The sequence below is a fragment of the Carcharhinus amblyrhynchos genome, chromosome 12, assembly GCF_965287045.1.
Source record: "Carcharhinus amblyrhynchos chromosome 12, sCarAmb.v2.hapA, whole genome shotgun sequence".
Taxonomy (NCBI): Eukaryota; Metazoa; Chordata; class Chondrichthyes; order Carcharhiniformes; family Carcharhinidae; genus Carcharhinus; species Carcharhinus amblyrhynchos.
The window spans coordinates 66,211,741-66,238,440 of NC_137335.1; the positions used below are offsets into that span (position 1 = coordinate 66,211,741).

At 40.9% G+C, this 26,700-nt stretch overlaps 1 protein-coding gene across 1 annotated transcript in view; it reads right to left on the reverse strand.

Moving 5' to 3' along the window:
* LOC145351054 (F-box only protein 11) overlaps positions 1 to 26,466 on the reverse strand; it is a 130,229-nt gene extending 103,763 nt beyond the window's left edge. The window contains exon 1 of the mRNA XM_080200654.1: positions 26,343 to 26,466. Coding sequence (XP_080056780.1) covers positions 26,343 to 26,424 — 82 coding nt within the window. The 5' untranslated portion in view covers positions 26,425 to 26,466. The remainder of the gene's footprint in view (positions 1 to 26,342) is intronic.
* Positions 26,467 to 26,700: the final 234 nt, after the last annotated feature.

Genomic DNA, 26,700 nt, shown 5'->3' on the forward strand with positions numbered 1-26,700 from the left:
TCACCAGACGATCAAGGATTCCACGTCATTCAGCAGGATAATAAAGACAATGGCCTGAACGAGGAATGGTTGAGGACTCTGGGCGTGTGCTCGGAGTTTAGAAGGATGAGGGGAGATCGTATTGAAACATACAGGATACTGCGAGACCTGGATAGAGTGGACATGGAGAGGATGTTTCTACTGGTAGGAAAAACAAGAACTGGAGAGCACAACCTCAGACTAAAGCAACAATCCTTTAAAAGAGAGATGAGGAGGAATTTCTTCAGCCAGAGAGTGGTGAATCTGTGGACTCTTTGAGCAGAAGTCTGAGGAGGCCATGTCATTGGGCATCTTTAAGACAAGAGACAGATAGGTTCTTGATTAATAAGGGGATCAGAGGTTACAGGGAAAAGGCAGGAGAATGGGCTTGATGGGCCAAGTAGCCAAATTCTGCTCATGTCTTTTGGTCTAAAGAATTTGATTTTATTCTTGCACGGATATCTTCATCATTAGTGGCAATTCGAGAGCACAGTGGCAAGATATGAAAACTTTTCTACAACTTTGCAACTAATGCCTCCAATGGTTAAATCCAGCTGAAATGTAGCAATAGTCTTGGGAAAATTGATCGAGAATTTCCCTTCAGATTTTGCCATGACAGAAATGACAAGCATGGGAGGGCAGCGAGGTTGAGGTGAAATCCAAACAGGCAGTTTTTGAAAACCAAGCCTGCGACTTTACACATGAGCATCAACGAGAAATTCCCTTCTGCAGATGAAACTTGAGATTATAAATTTTCAGCAGGAAAATCTACTGAAAACATAGCAGAAATATTTTACATTTTAAAGTGGATGTGATTCTTAAATATAAAACTCAGCAGTCTGCTGTTAGAGGTGAGTTTATGAATTCCATTGGACAACAGGGGAAAAGAGTATTGGATTGTGCGTGTAATGCATGTGGTAAGACAGTTACTGCAAGTTGTACTATTTTAACTGTGATAAATGAGAATACGTCAAGGGGTGAAGCATTTTCATTTTCTTCCTGCAGAAGCGTTATAAATATCAAGCTGCATTTTTTTCCAGCAGGGAGGTGTTACAAATATCTAGCTCATAATTCACACATTTTAGAATACATTTTTAGTTTAGGAATTAAAATTTTCAACTGTTAGCAAGTTTCAATGTTAGCAAGTGTGAGGTTATCCACTTTGGCAGAAGTAATAGTAGGAGGGATTACTATTTAAAAGGGCGAAAAGCTGCAGCATGCTACAGTGCAGAGGGACCTGGGGGTCCTTGTGCATGAGTCGCAAAAACCCAGTCTGCAGGTGCAGAAGGTGATCAAGAAGGCAAATGGGATGCTGGCCTTTACAGCGAGGGGGATAGAATATAAAAGCAGGGAGGTCTTGCTGCAACTGTACAGGGCATTGGTGAGGCCGCAGCTGGAATACTGTGTGCAGTTTTGGTCGCTGTACTTGCACAAAGATATTTTGCCCTTGGAGGGAGTGCAGAGGAGGTTCACCGGGCTGATACCGGAGATGAGGGGGTTAGACTATGAAGAGAGACTAAATAGACTGGGTCTGTACTCGTTGGAGTTTAGAAGGATGAGGGGGGATCTTATAGAGACATATAAGATAATGAAAGGGATGGATAGGGTACAGGTAGAGAGATTCTTCCCACTCAGAAAGGACAGCAGGGCTAGAGGGCACAGCCTCAAGATAGGGAGGGGGGGGCGTTTAGAACGGAGTTGAGGAGGAACTTCTTCACTCAAAGGGTGATGAATCTCTGGAATTCTCTGCCCGTTGAAGTGGTGGAGGCTACCTTGCTAAATATATTTAAGACATGGGTAGATAGGTTTTTGACAGACAAGGGAATTAAGGGTTATGGGGAGAAAGCGGAACTGAGCCACTTCAGATCAGCCATGATCTTACTGAATGGCGGGGCAGGCTTGAAGGGCTAGATGGCCTACTCCCGCTCCTACTTCTTGTGTTATGTTCTTAACTGCAGAATATTAGGGGCATCTGATTATGAAACTGATAAGTAACCCAGAAGTGAATCAATTCAAATAAATTATAGTGGATTAGTTTAAAAACTTGTTCATCTTACAAGATCATGGTGAAAAATGGTTATTTTTAATTGTTTTAACTTTCAGTACCTGATCAGGTGATCAAGCTTTCAGTGAGATAAACTATAGTAAAGGAGGATCAAAATGGGAATTATTGGGAGTGTAGGTTCCTTGGTGTGATCCATTTCAGTCAACTTAGTTTAAAATAAGCAGGATGCAAGGGAGCATCTCTTGAAAGCAGAATTCAGTTGAAAGTGTGTGTGTTGGCTTTAAAGGTTTACAACTCTATATAACTGAAGGACTGTGCTAACAGTAAGCTGGACTACCGGAACAGCCAAGCTGAGAAGACAGTGAATTTGGAGACGCAAGACTCCAGAGTTAAAAGAATATTTAAACCAGGAGAATTCTAACTTGTGGTGGCTATGCTTAAGACACGAGCAATGTCTATATAGAACTGGGAGGCTATAACCATAGGACAGTTGGAGGAGATTTGAAGGGACAACCTTTCCAAAGCAAAGGCCCAAGAAATTTCAACCTTTATTTCAAACTTTTAAACAATATCCAGACCAAATTTCTGAAAAGTATCTCGATTTGGGTTTTTGGGGACACAAGTCAAATATATTAAATTAAGAAGTTGTACCTGTATTTATTACATTAATAGCTTCGATGCAATTGACCAGTTATGAAATATTAGTATTTGTGTTTTGATATTGTACAGTTTAATTCTGTTTCCAGTGTGAATCTCACTGCTTCCTTCTTTCAGCAAATATCTGAATATTTTTAAAAAATTGCTAATCTCCTCCAAGGTCAAAACAAGAGACACAGGATACTATTTTGAAATATGCAGATGCCACCAAACTTGCAAGCGGTGCCAATGCGTTGAAGATAGCAAGAAACTTCAAGATGAGAGGCTGGTTGAGCAGTGGACATCTGATAAGATGATATTCACACTAAGAAGCTGACAACAGACTTTTCACTCTTCATTCACCTGACGAAGAGGTAAACCTCGAAAGCTTGTGAGTTTACGATCAAATAAATCGGTTGGACTTCTTACTGTTTACCCCAATCCAACACCGGCATCTCCACATCAAGATGATATTCAACATAGAAAAGCCTGAGGGGGTACATCGAGAGAAATGAATACAAATTAAATGGTAAAACTTGAAGGAAATGCAAGAAGGGACACACCTGGGGTTGCGTGTGCATAAATTTTCTAAGGTGGTAGAACAATTTGAGGAAGAGCAAGGGATCCTGGGGTTTATAAATAGAGCCAGAGTGCAGAAGCCAGGAAGTTATCCTAACTTTAAGTACTAGTTTGGCCCAACTGAATTCTGGGCATCGTGCTTTAGGAAACGCACAAAGGATTTGGAGGGAGCACAAAAGAGACTAGAATCATTTCATGATGAGGGATTTCCGTTATGGGGACAGACTGGAGAAGCTGGAGTTGTTTTCTTTAGAGCAGAGATAGCAATGAGGAAATCTGATAAATGCTTAAAATCAGTAAGCGTTTAAATGGAGTAAAGAGAAACTGTTTCCAATAAATAACAAGTCAAGAACAAGAACTTTTTAGGTAATTGGCAAAGGAATTTGGGAGAACCTGAGGAAAAACACATTTATGCAGCAAGATTTTAGAATTATGAATGCAATATGTAATTATAGTGTAGATACTGAAGTGTTTGAAAGAAAACTGGATGAGCACTTGAATGAGAGAAAAATTGCAGGCTAATAACAATTGAAGATCTAATAATTCAAACTTGGAATCCTGACATGGCTATTATTTTTCCCCTATTTAATAAAGAATCCACACCAATTAGTTTTCTGCACACCACATTACATTTTAATGTCAAATCAGGACAAAAGTTGGCTTTATGCTCATGGCTATAATATAGAACCAACTTTAATTAGTTTAGTTCATCTGCTCATTGATGGCAACGTGGTTGCTCGGGGAATGTTCGTTGTTTAACACCGTTCTCTCTCCAGTTGAAAGTAAAGCTAATAGTAAAAGATGCTGAATGTTTTAAGTTCATGCCCACAAGGGATTTAAACCATTACTTGAAAATTTCATCTTGTGAACAATGCAACCCACAGAAAAAAATGCATCATGCCACTAGGTCATCCAGACGCAACAGATTCTTTTTAACAGATGCAAGCTCTTACTGTGCCCACTTTCAACAGGAACCTAGAGAATGCTGTCACTGCATCAATAACAACTGATTATCTTTTTGGAAAATCACTTTTACTGTTCTCCTGATTTGTGTGTGATGAGTTTAAGTCACCAACTCAAAATGCTCTGAGCACTAAAGGCAAACAATACCTTGCTCCACTAACATACAGCTTTCTAGATAACTCAGAAACCTACAATTTTACTTCTGAGAACCTTGGCACTTCAAATGAATACTGCATGCAAGTATCACATCCATTGTCTCTGACAGGTACCCAAGCAACAAGTCATTGGAATGAGGATTGAGAAGATACTATGAAGCTTATCTATAAACATCTGTTGTGTTCTTATTTTGTTTACACAGAAAACTGCTTCTTTGGAATATCTTAGCCAACAAATTGGACATTATATAAGTGATATATGTTGCACATTATATTAAAATATAAAAACATCCAAAGCATAGTACCGCAGAAACGGCCAAACACAGCTTTGCTGGACAAGATTGGAGAGACTTCCAAAATTTAGAAAGTGACCTTCTGTCCCAAATGATGCTGGACAATTAGAGTCATGGAGATTAGAGTCAGAATCAGAGTCATAGAGGTTTACATTTTAAAAACCCTTAAGTTAGTCCTAATTGTCCGTATTTGGCCCATATCCTTCTATACCCATCTTACCCATGTAGGTGGCTGAATGCTTTTTAAAAGGCAAAATTGTTCCCGTCTTTACTACAACCTTTGGCAACTTGTTCCAGACATTCACCAGTCCATGTGAAAAATTGCCCCTCTGGACCCTTTTGTATCTCTCCCCTCTCACCTTAAACCTATGCCCTCTTGTTTTAGACTCCCCTACCTTTGGGAAAAGATATTGACTATCTAGCTGATCTATGCCCCTCATTATTTTATAGGCCTCTATATGATCACTTCTCAGCCTTCTATGCTCCAGAGAAAGAAGTCCCAGTCTATCCAGCTTCTCCTCCTAACTCAAACCATCAAGTCCCTGTGGTATCCTAGTAAATCTTTTCTGCACTCTTTCTAGTTTAATAATATCCTTTCTATAATAGGGCGACCAGAACTGTATACGGTATTCCGAGTCTGGCCTTACAAATGTCTTGTACAATTTCATCAAGATGCCCCAACTAATGTTTTTAATGTTCTGACCAATGAAACCAAACATACTGAATGCCTTCTTTACCACTCTGTCCACCTGTAGCTCCACTTTCAAGGAGCTATGAGCACGTACCCCTAGACCTCTTTGTTCTGTAACTCTCCCCAGTGCCCCACCATTAACTGAGTAAGTCCTGCCCTGGTTCAATCTGCCAAAATGCATCACCTCGCGTTTATCTAAATTAAACCCCATCTGCCATTTGAAGGCCCACTGACCCAATTGATCAAGATCCCATTACAATCCGAGATAATCTTCTTCACAGTCAACTATGCCACCAAGGATTAACAATAAAGGAAGAGGCGGCTTTCATCAACATCCCCAGCCTCAATGATGGGGTAAAGCCTAGAGCATAAGCAGAAAAGCTGAAGCATCCACAATAATCTTTAGCCAGGAAGAGCCAAGTGGATATTCCTTCTTTGTCTCGTCCCATGGTCTGTACTTTTACAGATGCCAGTCTTTAACCAATTCAGTTCACTTCAAGTAATATCACAGAATAACACAACTATTCAACTCATGGTGTTTGGGTTGGCTCTCTGGCAGAGATATCCAATCAATCCCACTCAGTGTTGTTTCCTGTAAAGATTTTCCCTTTAGAGTATTTAGTCAATTCCCTTTTCAAAGGTATTACTGTGCCTGCTCTTTCTGCATTCTAGATCATGATAACTTACTAATTTATTTTCAATTCACAGCAATCTGTGTCATCTGGTTAATGACCTATCAGAAAGTTTCTTCTTAATCACATTATCAAAGATTTTCAACTCTCCATCTCACCTACTCTGCTCCAAGGAGAACAAGCCCAGTTTCTCCACAAAACTGAAAATTTCCATCCCTGGTTCAATTCTTGAAAGAACACAAAATGCTAGAAATATGGAGTAGATTGAGCAGCATCTTTGCAGAGAAAGTTAACATTTCAGCTCTGTGGCCTTTCAGTGACTTTCCATCATTTCCATTCTAGAAAATCTCTTATATACCCAAAAAAACTTTAACATCCTTCCTGAAATGTGGGAACCAGAGTTAAACACTATACTTCAATTAGTCTATCAAGTAAGAGCATAAGACTTAGTTAAGACTCAAAGTAGGTAATTTCAACCCATGGAGTCTGCTCCTCCATTCAGTGAGATCATGACTGATCAGATATCATAATCCTCAACTCCACTCCTGCCATATCCCCAGAACTCTTGATTCCAATACTGATTAAAAACCCGTGTCTCTCAGCCTTGAACATAATTAACAACCCAGCCTCTATAGCCCTCAATGGTAAAGAATTGCACAAATTCACTTCCCTCAAAAGATAATTCCTTCTCATTTCTGTATTAAATGGGTGGACCTCTTCTGAGATTATGCCCACTGGTCCTAGACTTTCTCACAAGGGGAAAGAACCTCTCAGCATCTATCCTGTCAAGCCCCAAGAACCCTATGCTTCAAGGTTTGCCTCTCATTCTTCTAAATTCCAATGAGTACAGGCCCAACTTACTCAACCTCTCCTCATAAGAAAATCCCTTCATACCCAGGATCAACCTAATGAACCTTCTCTGAACTGCCTCCAATTCCAGTTAATCATTCCTTAAATAAAGGAACCAACTGTTCACAGTATTCCAGGTGCAGTTTAACCATGCCTTTGTATTGTTTAAGGAAGACTTGCCTATTTTCATACTCCATACCATTTGAAATTAAGGCCAAAATTCCATTTGCCTTCCCATTGAACGTGCATTCTCTAGCCCATTGTGATTTATGCACTAGAACGCCCAAATCCCTCTATTTCTGCAGTCTTTCTCCATTTAAATAATAGTCAGCTCCTTTATTCTTTCTGCCAAGTGCATAATTTCACAGTTGTCTACATTATGATCCATCTGTCAAGATTTTACCCAGTGAACTCAACCTATGTCCCTCTGCACCACTTGCCTTCCAACCAACTCGTGGCATCTGCAAACGTGGTAATTGTACATTCACTTCCCTTGTCCAAGTCATTAATATATGTTATTAATAATTGCAGTCTCAGCAGTTATCCTTGTGACACTCTACTAATTATAGGCTGCCATCCAGAACACGACCCTCTTATCCCAAATTGTGTCTTCTATTAGTTAGCCAATCCTTTAACCAGGCCAATATTCAACCCCCCAATACCATGGGTCCTTAAGTAGCTTTTTGTGTGCTACCTCATCAAATACTTTTTGAGATCCAAGTATATTACATCTGTTGGCTCCCCTTGATCTATCCTGCTTGTTACCCCCTCAAAGAACTCATTTGTCAGGCATGATCTCCCCTTTGTGAAGTTGTGCTTGCTCACATTACATATTTCTAAATGCTTGCTATTACATTCTTTATAACAGTCTCAAACATTTTCCCAATGACAGATATCCAGGTTTCCAGCCAAAAGCTACCACAGGTGCAGCTGTTCCTATATAGCTATAACATGAACATCTGTCGAGTATTGTCAGACAATGTGAGAAATTGTAGGGTAAATGGAACTCAGCTTACTCATCATCAAAATGATAACTCTGCTTGTCAATGCTTAATTTTGGTTCCACCACAATAACTTCCCAACAGTGTTCACCATTGCCTTGGTCCAAAGGAAAGCTAAATATCTGAGCCACAAATCATCCCAGGCCCAACTGCATTCAGCTGGTTCCCAAATTAACTTTTCTCCTCAACATCAAAAATGGGGGTAAAGATCACAGTATTCAGTTCTATTCACAACTCCTCAGATAATGAAATAGTTCCTGCAATACCTAGGCAACATTCAGGCTAACTAAAAGTAACTTTTGCACCACTCAAATGGGAGACAATGATTGTCTCCAACAAGAGAGATGGTTTAATCATCTGCCCTTGACATTCAACAGCATTAACAATGATGGATTCCTCATTAACTTCCTGCAGCGTGCCACTGGCCAGAAACTCATCATAATGCCATAGCTTTTAAAGTAGATTGGACATTCTGTGACATGTGATCACCCTCTGAGCTTCTCAAATACTTTCCACAAAGTACAATACTCTCACTGCAAATAGCTCAACACCTTTCTTAGCAAGCTGCTTTCTTTGCAATTCATTCACGACCTGAAACAAAGTCCCCTCATCATTAGCACACTGTTTCTACAAATATATATAGTATCCACATGATACACTACAACAACTTACCAAGACTTCTTTGACAGTATATCCCAAATCTGTGACCTTCACCACCAACAAGGAAAAGGGCAACAGGTGTGTGAGAATTCAATCACTATCAAGTCACACCATCCCAGCTTGGAGATATGTTCAACAATTCTTCTTCAACGGGTTAAAATCCCATAACTCCTTACCTAACACAATTTCAGGAGTACTCCGGTAATGGGACGCAGAAGTTCAAGGGGGCTCATCAGCACCTTCTACATATAAATGAGTACTTGCCACCACAACCTGTTGTGCCATTTGATAAGATCACAGCTATCTGATTCCAGCCTTAATTCCACTTTCCTGGCTACCCCCTAACCTTTTTATTCCCTTGTCATTCAGGAATCTAACAGCTTTAAAAATATTCAATGACCTGCCTCCACTGCTCTCTGGAGAAGACAATTCCACTGACTCACCATCTTCCAGAGGAAAAAAATTCTTACCTCAGTTTTAAATAGGAGACTCCTTATTTTTAAACTTGTGTCACCTAATTCAAGCTTTTTCTACAAGGGAAACAAGAGCAAATAGGTATGGACTATATATGCTGGCCTTATAAGTGACATCAACATCCCAAGGATAAATTATTAATGAATTTGAAGGAAGCACTTAGATGGAGAAAAGGAAATAGCAGATTTGAGGGGAGCAAGGTCCAAAGACAGGATTGACTGCTCGTAGCAAAATAAAGGGTTAGTCAACCAAGTAACAATGGGAAGGGAATGCTAGTGAGCTCAAGGGGATGGGGGAGGGGGCATGGAAATCTGCAAGGATAAATGTGTATATGATTATTAGTGTATGAAATTAAAGGATTAAAACATTTTGGAAATCAACATCTATTTAAGAAAACAGGCTAGCGGTTTATTAAAATGACTGATAATTGTTTCAAATTTAACAGTATGATTAAGATCTTGTTCATTCATTTATGACTTGTAACCTTATGGCTTAACTATGCTGTTCCCAAAATGATTACAGACAAGACACTATGATTTAAGGCATTTAAGACCAATTAACATCCCAAGGAACTATTACAGCGCAACAAAATATTATTTTTAAAAAGGGCTTATTATTAGTCTAGGACAAAACTTAAACTTGGCTTTCAGCTTACTCAATAACATTTAGGAAGAAGAAAAACAACAATGTTGACTGTCTCTCTAAATCTCAAATGAATTATTCAAAGTGGCAATTTTTCATTAGTCCAAAATGAACTCTGTTCAGACTGACTATATACAAGCATACTTCTGATAATCAGCAATAGAATACTCGAATACAGTTGGAAAGAACAATTCAATGGTTCAGTATTTTGATTTTAATTTTAATTCATTTCCAGATGGCCCAGTGAATAAGGCATCATCTAATTTGAGTGTGAAACTGCACAAAATAGAATCAGAATCAAAATCAAACCTGGAATGTTCTGTTCAAGTGAACTGATCTCAGCTGGGAAATTCACCCAAACTGAGGATGGAGAGAAAAAGAAAAACTGGCACTCTCCTATACACAATCTTGTGCATGTATAGTTATAGTGATTCAATCTTGAGTCTCACAACCAAATTGATAGCCATTTGAGTTAGCTGAAGTACCATGATGCTTGCAAACATCCACAGTACCCAATGCCAGAGAAAGAAAAAAAACTGCACACAGGAAGAAGCACCAGAACAACTTGAATTTACTTAATGCCTTTAGTGTTGTAAAGGCATTGCAAAGGACTATTAAACATAATTTGCCACCAAGTTACATAAGGGAATGTCAGGGTAGGTGATCAAAACCTTGATTAAACAGATAAAATTTTTCGAAGTGCCATAAAGGAGAAAGGGGGGGGTTTAGGAAGCACAGATAACAGAGCTGCAGGAGATTTCAGATAGTGAAGGTCAGCACCGTGGAGAGATTTTAAAATCAAGGGATGGCTTTAACAGGAAGAAAAGTAGGTCAGTAAGCACAGGGTAACAGGCGAATGGTTGCAATTTAAAATACGCATCGCAGAGCTCAGGATAAGCATAATTTATCAAGGATGGAAGACTGGCTAACAAATCAGTGGATGGCCATGTTGAGGTAACAAAGGCATGGGTGAAGTTTTCAGCTGAAGTTGAGCTGAGGTAAGGCAGAGTTAGGTAATGTTTTAAATCAAAATAGGCAATCTTAGTCTTTTCATCCTTTGACAAGCACAAAGGAAAACACTCAAGGGAAAAGTAGACACAAGTGAGAACTTGGGACTGAGATGGCATGGGAACAACAAATGTTTTGGAGAGAGATGGACTTGGACACCCTCTCACTAACAGTCATATTTTCTTCAGGAGACTATAGCCTCTTGGCAGGGACTTTAAGTCCAAGGTAAGTGACCTTGTGAGCCTGAAAGGCACACTTCTCACCTTTATTTGGTTTTTCAATCAAATCAAATCCAATTCAGAGTCTCAACAAGTTAGACATTCCCAATCCAAGCTGATAAAACAGGGCTCTCACCTCCTGTCTTGGGCTTGATCTACATGATCCAAGCTGATTGGAATAGGCATAGCACCTCCTCCAGGCTTGATTTAATTTGCATCTTAGCCAAAAGGCCAAGATGCCGCTTGTAAAAATTGCCTCAAATGAAGCTTAAATGTAACCTAACAACTTCAACCAAGCACAACATGTCGATACTCTTCAGCACCTCTTCGAGGTTTGCCCAATGCTCTTCTGGCGAGTCTCCTGTCCTTAAAACATCTGGGTATACCACTACTTTGGGTTTGCCTTGCATGGGTGCACTGAAGAACAGCACATGCTGAAGACATGCCAAAAGATGTACTGAAATAAACCAGTGTGTGTGTTAATTGTTCCAAATTTTCTTGAATCTTCACCCAATTCTAATAGTTGATAGGTGTGGCTCATGTCTGGTTTTGTATATGTTAAGCCTCCCGCTAGCTTTGCGTAAAGATCCTCAATATTTTTGGAACTGGATACCAATTCAACTGCTTGTTTGACAGTTAATTTGTAGTCCCCACAAACGCAGACACAGTCCTGCCCGATTTTAGTATGGGTACAACGGGGGCAGCTCATTTAGAAAACCTTTGGCCCAATTATTCCTAATTTAGCCAAACTTTTAAGCGCTTGTCTCAACTTTTTGATGCAAGACATAAAGGTACTGGGCGAGCTTTAAAAGATTTTGGGGTAACAGCCAAATTAATGTAAATTTTAGCCTCGACTCACTGAATTCTGCCTAGTTCATTTGAAACACCTGGATATTTTTAAAATGTCTTGTAAACTATCAAATGCATTGAAGACATCTAGCAAATTCAGCTTTACTTGACGTAACCAGCAGATGCCCGCACTAATTCAAGAACGCCTCTTTGCACACCCAACCACCTGAGCTACTTCCAGGGCTCTTGGGAAATCATCATCTGCCAGTCATTTTTTTGTATGTTTATGCTACCTACGCTGCAAACTAATCTGTCTTACAGCATGTCACATAGCAAAATTTGCATAGCTCAGCCAATTTACTTAGTCTTGCATCTATGTCGCAATTGACTCCCCTGGGTCCCTTCCAATAGAGATAAACTTAAAACACTACATGATGATTGGTTAAGGATTATTAAAACCTTAGGCTAAGTTCCAAGCTGGTCAGCAAACTTCGTATTCCAGAGTTTCTGTTGATGGTAAATTTTTAATAAGACTGAGGTAAATATACTGTAAGCAGAATTACTTCTTGCTCATCTTCTTCTGTAATTTCATTCGCAAAGAAATAGCAGAATCTTTCAGTATATTGAATCCGGTGTTCACTGAGTGAAAGGGATAGATTTTCCCAAAAAGGGTTTTTTTAAAAAAAAACTTATTGTTGCTGCAGAGATTTTTTCATAAAGTCGGCAAACTTTTGCCCTCCTTGAATATAGGAGCTGATGACTATCCCAATTTACCTCGTTGCCAAATGCAATAATTGCAAGGCTCTACAGTTACTTGGCAGGTGACGGTAATCAAATTTATTCAAAACAAACAACATACAAAAGGAAGGCACGTTAGACCTCCATACTCTTCAAGAGAATCAACTGCTAGAGTTCAACCTCTGATCTTCAGCCATCACCATTTAAACACCATAAGCTTGGACATACACTCCACCTCTGCAGAATGCAAGTTTGGATTAGTGTTTGACTACCACTCTGCACTCCACCACTGTTCTGCGCTCCCAAACACACACACAAAATTACTGCTCTGTTTCATGCTCTGCTGTGCTACTACAGTAACCTTGACAAAAAAAATTCAATTAGATCAGTTCATAAACACAAAAGTACTTGGCCAGACCATCTATGATGATCAAGAACTGCCCATACTGATGTCAAAATGATAGGTCTGTAATCACCTTTTTTTCCTTAAATAATTGATTGACATTTGCAATTTCCAATCCAAACGCAAAATTTCTAAACCCAGGCACTGAAAAATTGTGACCAATACACCGACCATTTCTTCAATATTAAAGCAAAGTACTGCGGATGCTGGAATCTGAAACAAACCAAAAAAATGCTGGTCATCCAGAAATGTTATTTATGTTCTCTCCCCACAGATGCTGTCAAACCTGAGATTTCCCAGCATTTTCGGTTTTTAATGACAATTTCTTCACCCGTTTCTTTCAATACATGCAGTGGAAACAATCAGATCCTATTTTCCTCAGTAACATTTCTTTAAAAAACATATTTAATACATTAAGTTCTTCATCTGGATTTATTTTCTTAGCTTTCTATGTATCATTGCGATTCTGTCATTTCTCCACTGTGAGAATAAGTACTCACTTAACAAGTTTGCCATTTATTTTTCATGTAGATGCAAAGCAGGTTAACATTTTAATGGATCTCCAAAGCCCTTTACCACTCATCCTTATATTTATAATTGCTATTAGCTTTGATATCACTTGCAAGTTCTTTTTCATACTTCCTTTTTGTATTTTTTATTACTTCCTTTAGCTGCTTTTATTGTTGTTACAGTCAGCAGGAATTGCATTTAACTTGTGAGCCTCTTCATTTAGAATGATTCTGTTTCTTGCATCCTTCGTAGACCATAATTGCTTTACTATCTATACAAGTGGAACCTATGCTTTTGAGAGATGTGTACTGGTTTTGTATTGCTTCAAATATTTCTTTTACATATCCATTGTTCTGTAGGTTTGTCCATTTGCAAATGAACTGTGATCAATTCATTTCACACTTATAAAGTTTGCCTTAAATTTAACACTTTGGTTTGCAACTCTCCCTCTCAATTCTAAATGTCAATCATCTCAGTACCAGGATATTGCTGCAGGAGTTCTTAGCGGTAAAACTCTAGGCGCAACAACCTTCAACTGCTTCATCAATGACCTTCCCTCCTTCATAAGGTCAGAAGTGGGGATGTTTGCACAATGTTCAACATAATTTGCGACTCCTCAAATATTGAAGCAGTCTGCATCCACATGCAACAAGACCTCAACAATATTCAGGCTTGAGACAATAATTGAGAAGTAACATTTGCATTACGCAAGTGCCAGGCAAAGGCCAACAAAAGACAGGATCTAACCATCTCCTCTTGACATTCAATCGCATCACTGAATCCCCCCCATTAACCACTGGGTCAAAGTCCTGGAACTCCATTCCAACAACACCAAGGATGTTCCTATAAAACGTGTACTGCAGCAATTCAAGGCAGCAGCACACCATCATCATCAATTAGGGTGGTCAGTAAATGCTCTGAGTCAGCAACTCCCTGATCCCATGAAGAAATGTATAAAATGGTCACTATTTGCAAGATGTTCCCTCACCATCACATTGCTAATTAATTCAATTAATTGTTATAGCGCTCATTAAAACTACTAAGGCCTGTTCCCTTGCCACTTCATCAATACTGGTGTAGAAAACTCTCTCAAATATATGTAACAAATTTATTACCTTCAGCACTTCAACTGTCTGCTTCTCCCAATACACATGCAATTTAAATTTCTAATAGTTTTGTAATCTTTATCACTGCAATCTGGAACATCGGTGATCTGGTGAATACTCTTCAAAAGGGCCTTGCGTTCTTTGCTGTTCCAGAACTCTACCCATAATGTTTCCACTGACTTACTAAAACAACAGCTCCTGTTCAACACACACTAGTATCATGTATATTGCTATGCAACATTTGACAGATATCACTATTACACTTCTGGAAAAATATCAAATTTAAAAGTGGCTGATAAGTTTACACAATGTACCAAGCATGAAAACCTTACAGGGTCATGTTTCATTCATCCAGTCAACTATTGTTATTAAAAAGGTTATAGGAAAAGCTATCCTTGTTTGAATTCCACAGAATTCTCATTTGCACAAGTACTATAAGCATTTTCAGAAGATAATTACACTAACTTTCCATTATATTCAAACACTCCACATCTACACTTCCCAATGAACAAAATTTGAACAATCCAGCACTACAACACAATGGGTAATATCAATTGACATGATCGTGTATTCAAGCCTTGCATGACATTACACAATATCCCATTGCTACAAGTAACCGTACCATCATCCTTGAAACAAGTTCTCAAATTCTCACATCTGCAAGCTTAACCTGTAACTAGCTTTGACTTCTTCAGTATATCACTATATACTTGAAGGTAGGGAGCCCTTTGACAGGTAAAAACATTTTTCCTATTAACGAGCAAGAAAGCCAATATTGGTTTGTTTCTAATAATTAATTACCCCATTATAATGGCAAAGAACATACAAATCCAATCCAATATTCACATGCATTTTCACGTTTTTGCTGATAAAAGCTGTAATTTTTATCTAATACATCCATCCAGATATTTTTGTATTGAACAAAGTTCAGTTTACTGCCCAATTTCCATATGAAATTGTATGTATTAAGTAAAAAGTATTCAGGGTTGCTTCCAAAAATAATCATGCGTATAAACCTGAGCTGCAAGCCAATTTTTCCAAAGTTAACTGACATACTGTCATATGTTTCTGCATGCAACACTAGCGTATTTTGAAATCATATACTTATTGCAAGAGTGGCAGTCGCAAATTCCATAGTCATTCTTAGTTTTATATAAATGCTGTGGTATTTTGATACTGATGTGAGTCAGCAATATACAATAGATTTTGGAGTTTAAATTTTGTCTGTTCTTACAATCACAAGAGGACCAAATTAAATCAAATTTTACATTTCAAACTGTGCGCGTGTAGGTCAGTTATTACATTTACACAACAGGACTCTGAAATAACTCCAACTCATGATAAGGTAACAGACGTGAAGTGGTATCCCATATTCTGCCAAGTTGTGACAAGTGCTGATGTACTGCACCAACACCAAAGAGGAGAGCGAAAAGAATATATTTTGATGTGAAAAGACTGCAGCTTCAATATTTTCAACATAATAACAGCACTGATAATATCCTGGGAAATGAGTTGATTCAAGTGGGTTTTTGCACGTGTTCAACTCATGAACAATTGGGCAAAAATAATGACTATTCCAGGCACATCAGAAGTTATTTTATTGCCTTAAAATGAATGCCACAAAAACAATATTAAGACTAAATATAAACAATCTTCGCATCTGGTCAATCTTTGTTTCCCTATACATTTACAATTCAATGGGAGGCACAATGGTAGTGGTTAGCATTGCTCCCATACAGTGCCAGGGACCCAACTTGCGTCACTCTCTGTGCGGCGTCCACATGTTCTCCCTGTTGTCTGCATGAGTTTCTTCCGGATTCTACGGTTTCCTCCCACTGTCCAAAAGATGTGTTGGTTGTGTGCACTGGTCATGCTAAATTCTCCCTCAGTGTGCCCGAACAGGTGCCAGAGCATGGCAACTAGGGGACTTGCACAGTCACTGCAATGTTAATGTAAGCCTACTCGTGACACGAATAAATAAAACAAAAAATTGATTTTTTTCTGATTTAATCAAACCAATTTTTCCTAATCTACTCACCCCTCCAAAAATACTATATTCTAAATATTTTCTTTAACCCTCAGTCCACAAATTGTGAAGTTTTTTTTTAAGATATAAATAGATTTACAAATGGTTTTGATGCAGGTTTCCAGCCAATTAACAGCCTACAAAATTGGTCTTGAAAGCCATTTCACTCATTAAAGAACTCATGGGCAAGTGCCAGAAGAAGCAATGTACGCACTGTACTGGAAGATTTAACAGTATACAGTACATTCCCAACTTACAGAATGGATTTAACACAATAATACTACTTGCATAGGCTTGCATAATTGGGGAGCCAGTGTAATAGTTACACTGATATCACAAGAATGCAATATTTTCTATACAATACATCCAACCCTGGGAACTAACATTTTATATATTTATAGTTAAAATGCTATTAAAATTTGTGACATCCATGTGATCTAAGATCTATGAATCAACTTTCCTTGTTCCTTCCGATTTTATTGCTCTCCTGCATTGCCTAAATCTTCCTTACACATATGCATCACCACTCCTCATCGTGGCATCTCGTAGCCTCTCTACTACCGTGGTCTTCATCAGATGAGGCCACTTCCTCGCACCCCCGTCACTTTTCCCCTTTCAAACCCACTTCTTGGAATAAAACTATGTACGTAGACATTTGGTGCATCACACTTACTCTATACAAAGAACAAAGGGAAACAGGCCCTTCGGCCCAACGAGCCCACGCCGCCGCATCACCCTACACCTATTCTACCCTGCGTGTCTACAAATGGAACCCCTAACTTAGCCAGATTCAGGGGAGAATAGTGTCAATTTGAAGGAGATATCCAATTAGCCTCCATAGAATATCCACAGTGCAGGAAGCTATTTGGCTCATCAAGTCTGCATCATCGCTCCAAAAAGGCATCCTACACAGCCTCGGTGCCACGGCCACTCCCCCCTCTCCTCCTCCTTTCTTCCACCCCCCCACCCCAACCCCCTCCTCCTTTCTTCCAACACCCCGCCCCTCGTTTCTTCCCCCCCCAAATAATCTCGTGCATTGGCTATATAGCTAATCCACCTAGCCTACACATCTTTGGACACTAAGGGAAATTGAGCATGGCCAATCCACCTAACCGACACCTCACTGCCCTTGCTCTTTTCCCCAAAGCCCTGCATTTTCTTCCTTTAAGCAGTTATTATTTTTAAAATTACTATTGATTGTTTCGATTCCACCCTTTGTAGGCAATATATTCCATAACTTGTTGCACTAAAAAAAATTTCTGATTTCCTGTCTCGATTTTTTCCAACAACATTAAGGAGCATTCTTTAGCCCCTGCCAGCAGCAACGACTTCACCTTATTTACTCTCAAAATCCTGCATTGTCTGTGGGAAACAAATCTCACCCAAGTCACTACTATTTCTAAACTGCTGACTGCCTATCCATTGATAATCTAGCCATCCTTGCCTCCTCTCGCCAGTACTTCTGCAGCCATGGAGGTATCCAAGTGCTCCAGTTCCAACTTTGATGTCCTTATTCTAGCTAATTCCCTGTGTCTCTCCAAACCTAACTTCACTATCTCAATTCCAAGGGTGCACGTCTAGCCTTCATATGGGCCATCAATTATCAGATCTGACTGGATCATATCGAGTGATGATATGCCTCAATTATTTTGCCAAAATAGCCTCCAAAATCACTCGAGTGATGACAGCCACCAATATCAAGGGTTTCCTTAAATCTTTCTTCTCACCCATCCACCAAACGTGAAAAGCTCAAGGAAAAGTGAAAATTAAGAGCATCTGTATAGCTGCGTTTGATGGTTTCCCTTGCCCAGCAAGTCAAGTATTCTTTTTTTCGAACCAGGACAGGGAACAGACTTTAAGCAATGATAAGAAACAGCAGCACATCACTTCTCTGTGCACTTTTTCAGCCTAATATTCTTTTACTCTTCCCCTCAAGTACCTCCTGGATTCACTCCATTCTTGCAGCCAGCTCCAAACTTGATCACTGGTTCTTGATTTTTCAGAGAAAGTCCACTGAGTCTACAACTCAACTTCATGCCCCAAAGAACATCAGACTTTATAAGTCACATGTAGTCTTCTTCAAGCTCATCGCTTGCCTGTAGACTTTCCTTTAAAGTCACCCAACGCCACACCATAAAGATGGTATCAAAATAGTCTCCCTCTTTTTCTCCCAGCCTTAACACTGAGCAACTCACTCACAGCGATTTTGATCTACGGCCAAACTTCTCATATCGCCTGATCTATCAGTATAGCTCTTCCTCGATACAAATTCACCTATTCATATTCAGTTACATCCCACCCATACCATCTCCCATATCCTCTCTAGTCAATCACACATAGCCATGACTAACCATTTCCTTATACCTCTCACCACCTACATCCCTCTAAACATTACCAATTCCATGCACTTTTGGCCTTCAACCACTCCCTTACCTCCATTATTGCTCTAGTCCCTAGCAAATAATTAATTCTGGCCCACCCTGGCTGCTCTCCTGATATGGCATGAACTTAATCTCAATTCCTAAGTCCAAGAGGCTTGAACTTATCTGCCACATAACAGCTATAGTCATCAGGACTGCCTGGATCCCATCATACACTACTGGGCCTCTGCCAAAAGAGTCATTATAACAGAATCTTCCTGGAGAGAAGTTAATTCAAATCTTCATTCCTTTGAAAACAACCAATTCTTCAAACACCTCTTCCACCCTCACCAAAAAGGAGAAATGCGAAGAGCTTCTGCAGTTTTGTCAAACAGATTGAGACCAACCATTCAACTGTCTCCTACATCTCCACCCTCGCTTCATCCTACCCCCCCAATCAAGCCAAATTCCCCCTTGCATCATCCCCAAACACTTAACCATCCCTCCTCCCAACTGCCCGATTGTGCACCAACTTGTGCACGATACCTAGCCTCCTGTTCCCTTGACCACATTTCCATGGAACTCTTGATCAACCCCTGACAACCAGCTGTTGCACTGACCTATTGCATTAAAATGAAAACCAGTGAAATGAGAAACAAACGGAATGTAAGGGACAATAGTAAAGCTTGGAAAATTTAGTTTGTGTTCAATTCAAGCGTTGAGCCTTCATTACAAAAGATAAGTATTCCTAACACTTTTACAGATTTAGGGCTAAATAAACCTACACTGACTGTCTACTGTTCTCAATGAAATGCAGTTAATATTTAACCAGTGACATTTTGCATTCCAACTGCAGGCAAACGGATTTATAAATTTTGAAAAATCAATTTGCATTCCAATACACACAAAAGTAATTAAGATTGTGCTCAATTTAGATATTACTATCACTAAAACAATCTGCCTCTTAAAACCATGGGGATAGGATGAGAGAGAAGAATGAAGCAGAAGATGAACCGTGATCTGAATGGCAGGGCAGGATTGAAGGGCTGCAAGATTTATTCCGGCTCCTATTTATTATATTCCACCATTTATTATCTGCCATGTCAGACCTATCAACTAAAATTCTTAAAAGCAACAAATTGTAAATAAACATGCTTATGAAAATCACATTTCACTTTTCTATGGCAGCAGCCACATTCTAGCACTTGTATATATTACTAGACCATTCAAGTGTTACTCTACTGTCTGGAGTTGTTTTTCCCTAATTTAACCCCACTAATTTTCTTCCTTTCTGAAAGCTGCAGCAGGCGACGGTGCAGAGCGACCTCGGGGTCCTTGTGCATGAGTCGCAAAAACCCAGCTTGCAGGTGCAGCAGGTGGTCAGGAAGGCGAATGGGATGCTGGCCTTCATAGCGAGGGGGATTGAATATAAAAGTAGGGAGGTCTTGCTGCAGCTGTATAGGGCATTGGTGAGGCCGCAGCTGGAGTACTGTGTGCAGTTTTGGGCGCCGTACTTACGCAAGGATATTTTGGCCTTGGAGGGAGTGCAGAGGAGGTTTACTAGGCTGATGCCGGAGTTGAGGGGGTTGAGCTATGAGGAGAGGCTGAATAAATTAGGCTTGTACTCGTTAGAGTTTAGAAGAATGAGGGGAGATCTCATTGAGACGTATAAGATGATGAATGGGATGGATAGGATAGAGGTGGAGAGACTCTTCCCGCTCAGAAAAGGATAGTAGGACTAGGGGGCATAGCCTCAAGATAAAGGGGGGGGCAGTTTAGAACGGAGTTGAGGAGGAACTTCTTCACTCAAAGGGTGGTGAGTCTCTGGAATTCTCTGCCCGTTGAAGTGGTGGAGGCTACCTTGCTAAATATTTTTAAGACGTGGGTTGATGGGTTTTTGATAAGTGAGGGGATTAAGGGTTATGGGGAGAGGGCGGGAATGTGGAACTGAGCCACGACAGATCAGCCATGATCTTATTGAATGGCGGGGCAGGTTCGAAGGGCTAGATGGCCTACTCCTGCTCCTATTTCTTTTGTTCTTATGTTCTTATTCACTGATGCTACTTCAGCAAGATCGCCAACATTTATTGATGAAAACTGCCAATTTCCTGCTTCTTCCCTGAAAAAGGAACAGCCTTCTGGTACCACCATCAATGGAGGCCAGTAAGTCGGCAATTAACAGCAGTAATGGAGTGAAGGCAAGAATCATGACCTGGTGAGATGAGGCCTGAGCTGGGGGGCTGGCTGGAACGCACAAATATGGGGGTTGAACTGGGCACGGGAGTCACTCTTTGAAGCCACAGAGGGGAGTCATTCCCTTCAGCACTCCAAGAAGCCGCTCTCCCAGTAGTACAAGTCCAGCCTTGTTGTCCCAAGCTCGTGGTTCAGAATATAGCGAGGAGCTGATCTAGTGTCATAGTGAGGAGTCATTATTTTGAAGGGGGTGCAGGGAAGATATCTTGAAATTAATTACACCTTCTACAGGCATGGAAAGAGTGAAAATCATCATAGGCAGTAAGCAATCTGCTAACTTGATCAATGGAGTCACCAGTAGCAACCTCAGAGCAGATGCAGTCAACATCATGCATACTTACGCACAAACTCTATGCCAACATCTCAGGCGAAAAACATTTTTACAATTCCCTAGGTATCATTCTGAGGAACATTCCAAATGGATAGAGGATATTCATCCTGGGTGACTTCATTGAACATATTAGGGTAGACAATGATTCATGAGCAACATTACTTCACCCTCATGGGGTCAGCAAAATCAACAATAACTGACACTATCTTCTTGAGCTCAAAAGAACTATCACCATCACCTTCTTTCAGGGCAGACATCACCAAAAGGTGTCGTGGCATCACCCAAGGTCTGGACATTGGCACCAACTAGACTTGGCATCACAAAAATGTGATCTGAGACAGTGTTCTCTCCACACCTGCCATTATCACAGCACAGACTGCAGCACTGATCACTTCACTGCCAGGAACAGGATTGAAGATGCACTTCCCAAAGCTTCGCCATCTCCCCACCTTTTCCAAACATGATGGCCATCTCTCTCACATGCAGCAGGGAAAATATCGGCACTTTATAGTATCATGACAACAACTACAAGTTTCACCAGGGAGTGCTGATAGTGGTATCGATGAGTTTAGTTATCTTCCAAACTTCAATCATCTATGAAGCACTACTCACTGAAGGCAGAACCCACAAGTCCAGTTTTGAAACCCATTCAGCTATGACATGTCACTGACACAAAGAAAACAAAACTACCTGACGCACAATAAAGCCAACAGCTAAAACACTATAACCTGAAAGTAGCCAAGAGAGCCTTGCAAAAAAAAAGAGATACTGTGCGAATATAGACCTGATAAACTCCTGTCAAGAAACCCAAATTGACAACGACAATAGAAATCTACCAGCTATGAAGGGAGCAAGGGGTTGCTTGACCTTACAACCAAAGTTGGCCCCCCTCCCGTGATGTCAGCAGTTGGCAAGTACTGACCAACAGAAGTCCCGCTGAGCTGAACAATATTGTGAGCTGTACTCCTGTGAGTACACAATCAGTGATGACCAGGTCTTGGAGGTAAATGTCTCCCAGCGATGCCTGACACTGTCACAGCTTCTTACCATGGTTGAGTTAAATGAAGAACTTCAATCACAAGTTTGAGAAGGCCAAAGGCTGCTCAGCAAACAGAAAGACATATGGCAAGGATGGAATCCCAGCCAAACTGCTCAAGCACGCAAAGTCCTATTCATTGCCCACATCCTTACAGCATTCTCCACCAGAAAATAGGCTCCATACCAAATAATATAATGCAAATCATAGAATCCCTACAGTGCAGGAGGCCACCATTCAGCTCATCGAGTATGCACCGACCACAAATCACCATGAAGGTCACAGACTATAACAACTTCATGGGCATCTCACTTCTTAGCATCACAAGGACGGCCTTTGCTAGAGTAATACCTAAAAGACCCCACCTACTTGCAGACTGAGTATATCTGGAAGCATAGTGTACGTTTCTTCTCCATACAGAAGCTACAAAAGAAGTGTAGGGAACAGGGTACATCCTCTTTAACCTTACTTTACTTAATATTCAACATCATTCGCGTACAAGACTCTGCAAGGTTTTGGAGAGAACTGGCTGTCCAGCAAAGCTTCTCAGACTCATCTACTTACTCTGTGACAACATGCACTGCACAGTTTGATGACAGTTTCAAAGTGGAGAACGGGGAGAAAGATGGCTGTGCCCTAGCCCCCAATCTTTGGCATCTTCTTCTCCATGCTCCTATTACCTTTGCTGCAAACATGGAAGGGGTCTACCTGTACATTAGGTCAGACAGCAGTCTATAATCGCAGGACTGCAAAGACCAAAATACATTGGGTCCAGATCAGCAACCTCCACACCATTGCTGCTGCATTGGTCACCAATACAGAAACTTACAAAGACGCTTGGACCGTCGCTTTTATGCTACAACTTGTTCGCCCTGACAAGTGTCAAGAAAATAGTCATACGACATCTCCACCCTTGATCACACTGAGCACCCCACTAAGTGGTTTTCAAATTCTGTTCCGCCCAGGTCCATGGTGACAGACAATTTTACCCTTGAAGCAGGACACAATACAAGCACAGGGAAAACAGCCACCACCTTTGGGAAATTCGCAAGACACATGTAAAATTTCAAGTTAATCCTTGGGACCAAATTGGTGATTTAAAGCGTGTGTTCTCAGCAATGTGCTGTACAGCTGTGAAACAGACAACCTGCAGCTATCAAAAGCAACTCAACGAGTTTCATCTTCACTATCAGCAGCACGAGTATATCCTGGCAGAATGTAATCAAAGGCATCAGTCCCCACAAAGGCAGAGTGTTTGTTAGCACTCAGAGGTGGCTTCGTTGGCCATATAGCCAAAGATGTCCTATATGGTAAAGTAGTCAGAGCCAGACAATTAGCAGGATGTCAAAAGATCAGCTTCAAGGATGCCTGCAAATATGACAATGAAAGCCCTAAACATTAAACTTTGCACCTGGGAGTCACCAGTTTACCACAGAAATGATGACACTTCCTCTGGCTGGCATACATCATCATGACAACTTGTAGCTACAGAAACTTGGCAACAGACACCAATCTATAATTCCACCTGGTCGCTTCTTGTTCAGCACTTGCTGCAGAACCTACTTTTCAAGGGCTGGCCTCCTCAGCCAAAAGCACAGAATATCAAGTTTACCCTTAGAGCCAAGCTGATGGTTTGAAACCTGTGTACTCAGATCCTTCTGTACAGCTGTGAAATATGGATAACTTAAAGCAATCACAAGTTCTGCCATATGAAGACACCTCCCCCTCTGAAATGGATCGTTTGCTGTGCATCCATCATCTTTCATTGAGGGAAGGGTGCCAATGAATTTATAGATGAGCCCTTAGTGTCAGCAGCTGGAATGCACACAGCTAGGTCCACGCCATTCCCACAGTGAATCACAAGAACACCATCACATTTTTCCCCCCCACAGGAGAATAAAGCCAAATATATTACTGTTTCAGCTGCAATGGGCATCAAATAACTCTGCACCAACCTACAATGTAACTTTTGATTGCCATGGTTTGTGTACTACTCAATGGAGAAACCTCCTAGACCATACTAGGTGCTCAACATAATTACAACCATTCATCCCTTTTGACATGTGATATCCTAAATACAAATCACATACTGTTACTTGTCATTCCATTTATGCAATACATTAAACATAACAGTTAGTACCTAGATGCATTACTTTAGTTCAACACCACCAGAATCCTCAACAATTTGCGTAACTTTTGCTAAACTTCTAATTTGTGTGGGTAACATGACACAGCAACAAAATAGTTATAGTTCAGGAGGCCATTCAGCCTTTGGAGCCTGTGTCAGCTCTCTGCACAAATAATTTAACAAGTTGCACTCACCCACCCTTTCTCTGAGCCCTGTCATTGCTTCCCTCCCTTCAGATAGCTATCCAATTCCCCTTTTTGAATCTACATTCACCAGACTCTCAAGCAGTGCATTCCAGATCTTTACAATTCACTGTGCAAAAATGTTTATCCTCATCTCACTTCAGATTGTTTAAAATGGTGTTCTCTGGTTCTTCCAAGTCTATTCTAAGATCGTTCCAAGTCTCTCTAGCGATTCTGCCTGGACCTCTCACAATTTTGAGCATCAGTATTAAAGCCTCTCATGTCGAAGGAGGGCAAGTTCAGCTTCTCCAATTGGTAAGTATATTGCTAGGCTAAAAGTTCAATAAAGTTCTATTCAATAAAACACTACACTCCAATGAAACAACTCTCTTGAAATTCGAGCATGGCAAATGCACATGTCAAAACAGAGTTGCTGCTCAAATATCCAGTGTTTGAAATATTAAAATTATACAAGAAATTCATTTGATTCTACAGTAGCTGTACAAATTATGTACATTACTTCTAACAGTTTGTCGTCATGAATTAACATTAATTGGCATTGCTCATTTTATGCCTATATGTTGCAACTTCTCACCTGACACCATTTTGCAATCTGATGAGCAACACCATATGATCAGCACTGAGGCCATTACAGCAGCAATTCTGATCAAGGTGGCTGCAGTTTTCCAGGCACTACAACAAAGTGTACACAACAAGCATTATAGGAGGCCAGACAAAATATTACCCTTATCAACAATAATTGGATCAAAATGCCGAAATCATTTTGGAAGATACTTTACATACATTACTGAAAATGCAAATGTTCTTATATATATTTAAATAAAATGCATGGAGATTAAAAAGTAACACGCATATACAATAGCTCTGGAGTTCAAAGACGAGACAGTTATTTGGTTTGCTTATGGGGGCCTTGTCAGAAAAGCAAAACTGAGCAACTTTGCAGAAGAAAACTTCAAGGCAGCTGCTTTTAAAAAAAACACACTTAAAACGAAATTAATTCACTTCGGATACAAACACAGGCTAACAGTTAACAGATGAGGTTTGGAGCTATGTTGGTGGCGTTATCTTCGACACGCTCTTCAACCCAACTACGCAGCAAACATTCAGGGCACCATTTGGAGAGAGGAGAGGGGGGCAAGGAGAGAGAGAGTGAGGGGGGGGTTGAAGTGTGTGAAAACACTCCCAACACCCCTCCATCCCACTCAGGGGAGGGGGAAACTCAGCACAAACTGTGGCACAAATTTTCAGCCTATTTCAAATAGGAGAAGCCTGACCAATAGATTATTTGCACTCCCCTCTCTCCCCAAAAGGTGCTAATCCGACAGGATCCATTTTATATCAGATTTACACAGCAGAGGGAGGAGGTGGTGGGGGGGAAAGACCAAACATGCTCCCAGAGCTCAGGATTATGGCCAAACACAAACAAAGCGCGGCCTGAGCTGGGAGGGGAGCCGGGGGAAGCCTCGGTCTCTCCATTCGCTTGGGGGGGGTGGGTGGGTGGTGGTAAGGCCCGCTCGGGAGGGGATGATTTGTTCTGCCCCCGCGGGTGAAGCAGGAGGATTGTACACAATCTCTCAGACGCCTTCCCTTCCCTCTCTCCCCCCCCTCACACCCAGCCGGCCCCCAGCTCCTTACCCGCGGCGTTGTTTCTCTCCTGCACGGGGCGCGGCCTCGACATTCGCCTCGGTCGCCTGTTGGCAGCCCTGACCGAGTTCATCCTGCGGGGAAGGCGGTTGTGGAGGCTCCGGGGGAGAGAGGGGGGGGGGGGGGAGGGAATGGCGGGGAAGGAGGGAGGAGGGGGGGATAGTTTGTTGCCAATGGGTTTATTTTTTTTTAACCAATTTTTTTCCCCCGGCCGCCCCTCCCTCCTCCTCCCTCCTGCCGGGACGTGGAGAAATATTTATTAGTGGATGTGTTTGTTTGAAGCGCCCGCCGGCACCCGCTCTCTCGCTTTCGCTCCCCAATAACAATCCGTCGGCCCCCAGCGCTTAAT